We start from the raw sequence: 2,749 nt of genomic DNA, 5'->3' as shown, positions 1-2,749 counted from the left end.
AAAAATTAAATAGAAATTTTAATTATTTTTTAGGTTTAAGATATATTTATATTTTTCCAAAAACATTAGGAGGAAATTTATACATTATCCTTTAAAAAAATCAGAACATTCCTGGTAGGTACATACTAGCTTGAAAGATTCACTGAATTTAAAAAAATCCATTACGTAAGACATTGACTCCAAAAGTTATAATATACCCAAAATTTTGAAAACTCATCTGAGCTTTGAAATTAAACACACGGTTACTAGCTAACTAGGGTTTATCAGTATATATACTTAGGGTTTGTTTGCAGATCACTTAATCACAGATTTAATTAATTACCAGAGCAGGAAGATGACGAGATTTCTACAATTTGGTGAATTTCCATTGAAGAAAGGTGCTTGGAGCTCTGAAGAAGATGAGAAACTGATTTCTTATATCAACAGATATGGCATTTGGAGCTGGAATGAGATGCCTAAAGCTGCTGGTGAGGATTTTTGTTACTTTTAATTCTCTAAAACCTGCTTAATTTTAATTTCAGTAGCAGATGGAGGGATGCACGGGTCTGTTGCATCCTCGGCCACCGGAATCTAAACGAGTAGTTCTAGGTGACTTTTCATTTGGAAAGATGGTCTAGATAGAAGAAGAATGAGAAAGACTCTAGATGAAAGAAGAAGACTCAGGATAAAAGTCATGAAGAAAGTAAGAGTACTGGGATGAAGACCCTTCCCAGTACTCTTACTTACTTTCTTCTGGACTTTTATCCGGGTTTTTTTCTTTCATTCAGGGTCTTTCATCTCGTTCTTTTTCTATCTTCCATCTTCATCCAACGAGGATGTTGTAATTGCATTCTGAAACTCTCTTTTATTTCCTGACTCCGCCACTGTAGACAGTGGATAATTAAGATGATGATGAATTTGTTGTTGTGGGATGAATTTTCAGGTTTGCAAAGGACAGGAAAGAGTTGGAAAGAGTTGCAGGCTCCGATGGATGAACTACTTGAGACCAAATATAAGACATGGAAACTTCACCGAAGAAGAAGATGAAATCATACTCACTCTTCTTCAAACTCTAGGAAATAGGTAATTAATGGATAGATTTATGGTCTATTTGTTTCACCTGCTTCTGTTTTTTATTTGCTCTTTGCTGCTACTGTTAGCTGTTTCCTGTTATGGATAGGCAGCAGATATTAGTTGATTTTGCTTTTTGTCTCCTCTCTAGACTTGAAAGATAAAAAGCAGTTCCGAAAATTGAAAACAAACAGACACTTAAAGGCGTTCGAAGGGGCATGATCACTCACTGGTTGCCGGAAAACTCCATTTAACTTAAGACTTTAATTGATGGGTTGTTTTTCTTGTTTCAGATGGTCTGCAATAGCAGCTGAATTGCCTGGAAGAACAGATAATGAAATTAAAAATCGGTGGCACTCTCATTTAAAGAAAAGATTGAACAACAACAACAAAAACAATTTTCCTGAGCAAGAAAAATCTCAGAAAGGGGCAAAATCTGTTGTCTCATATTTCACTATTCTTGATTCATCAAGTTCAGAAGTCTCTAATAACCACAGTTTAAACTCGACTTCTTCTGGTGAAGAAGATATGAAAAACCTCATGAATGATGAGCAAACTGTTAACTTTTCTGCTGATTTCTACGAAATTCTTGACCAATATTTACAGGATTATAGAGATGATCATGATGAGATGTGGATTGATGATGATGAAGCCATTTCCTCAAGTGGTTCTTCCAATAATTCATCTGAATATATGAATTCTCCTCTATGGTCTGATTATAATTGGGAAACCATAGACCAATTAATGTTTGCTGATGAAGAGTCATGATCTAATTTTGTTGATTTGTTTCAACATTCTCATCTTTTGTGGTTGGGGATTAATGATCAGATCAATGAGGAGAATGTTGGTTTTCTTCATTAAGTTCCAAATTTGTGGGAGCAACCATTTTCTATGGCTAAAGAGGATTATATAGAAAAAAAATTAGGGTACTCCGAGTTAATACACACGGCGAATCAGATTATTGTCACATGTATACGTTTTTTCTTTACATCAACTATCTCCCTTGTAGTGGTATACAAAACGATTTTCATTAATCGATTGTATTATTCTCGAAATGCCGTAAAATTCTCAAACTAGGTAGTTGTCATGCTGTTATTTTAGCTTTAGTTGTAGCTATTATATATAATTTGTTCCGGCGTGTAGTTATATTACTACTGTAAGAAATGATAAAATTTTACCTTTAACATTTTCAATGAGAAGTAATTTTGTATTCAGACAATTGCAGAGTCAACTTTAACTACTTAAAGTGCAAAAAAATAAATCAAGTTCATACGTATTGTTAAAAACAAATTCGCACCTACACCTACATCAAAGTAACACGGGTTTGGCTTGGATCGGAGCAAGAAAAAAAAAGACTATCATTCATTTGCTAGGGATGCAATCAGCGGCCTAAAAATAAAGATGGAGATGTGGATAGGAGTGGAACCTGAGTGGTTGGAGGTGTGTCGGCATCCCCATGTTTCAGGGGCGGCTCCAGAATTTAGAGTTATTAAACAGCTCACATACTTCATTTTTTTTATAATTTTAAATTTAATATACATAAAATATAGTGAAGATTAAACTTTTTCACCATTTGCTTTGCAAAGAAAGAAGCACTTAATTGTTATATTATTGTTAAATAATGTATAAATTATCCATATGGTTGTTGCAGGAAAAGATATTTAACCTCGTGTATAGAACAATGCAGTTTCAAAGCTTA

The 2,749-nt window shown here is 34.0% G+C and overlaps 1 protein-coding gene across 1 annotated transcript; it reads left to right on the top strand.

Moving 5' to 3' along the window:
• Window positions 1-331: 331 nt before the first annotated feature.
• On the top strand, window positions 332-2,249 carry LOC136233451 (transcription factor MYB13-like). Its single transcript, XM_066023112.1, has 3 exons — window positions 332-467; window positions 923-1,062; window positions 1,344-2,249. Exons 1-3 carry the CDS (start codon window positions 429-431, stop codon window positions 1,816-1,818), a joined length of 654 nt encoding a protein of 217 aa, XP_065879184.1. The 5' UTR covers window positions 332-428; the 3' UTR covers window positions 1,819-2,249.
• The last annotated feature ends 500 nt before the right edge of the window (window positions 2,250-2,749 follow it).

The sequence above is a fragment of the Euphorbia lathyris genome, chromosome 6 (genome assembly GCF_963576675.1).
Source record: "Euphorbia lathyris chromosome 6, ddEupLath1.1, whole genome shotgun sequence".
Lineage (NCBI taxonomy): Eukaryota > Viridiplantae > Streptophyta > Magnoliopsida > Malpighiales > Euphorbiaceae > Euphorbia > Euphorbia lathyris.
Note: the sequence above shows the minus strand (reverse complement) of the source record. Positions and strands in the feature narration are given on the sequence as shown.

Excerpts from the sequence above, each read along its gene's own strand:
- LOC136233451 (XM_066023112.1), top strand. The coding sequence starts at position 429 with ATGGCATTTGGAGCTGGAATGAGATGCCTAAAGCTGCTG. Across the intron at positions 468-922 it reads TGAGATGCCTAAAGCTGCTG|GTTTGCAAAGGACAGGAAAG; the intron begins GTGAGGATTTTT and ends ATGAATTTTCAG. Across the intron at positions 1,063-1,343 it reads CTTCAAACTCTAGGAAATAG|ATGGTCTGCAATAGCAGCTG; the intron begins GTAATTAATGGA and ends TTCTTGTTTCAG.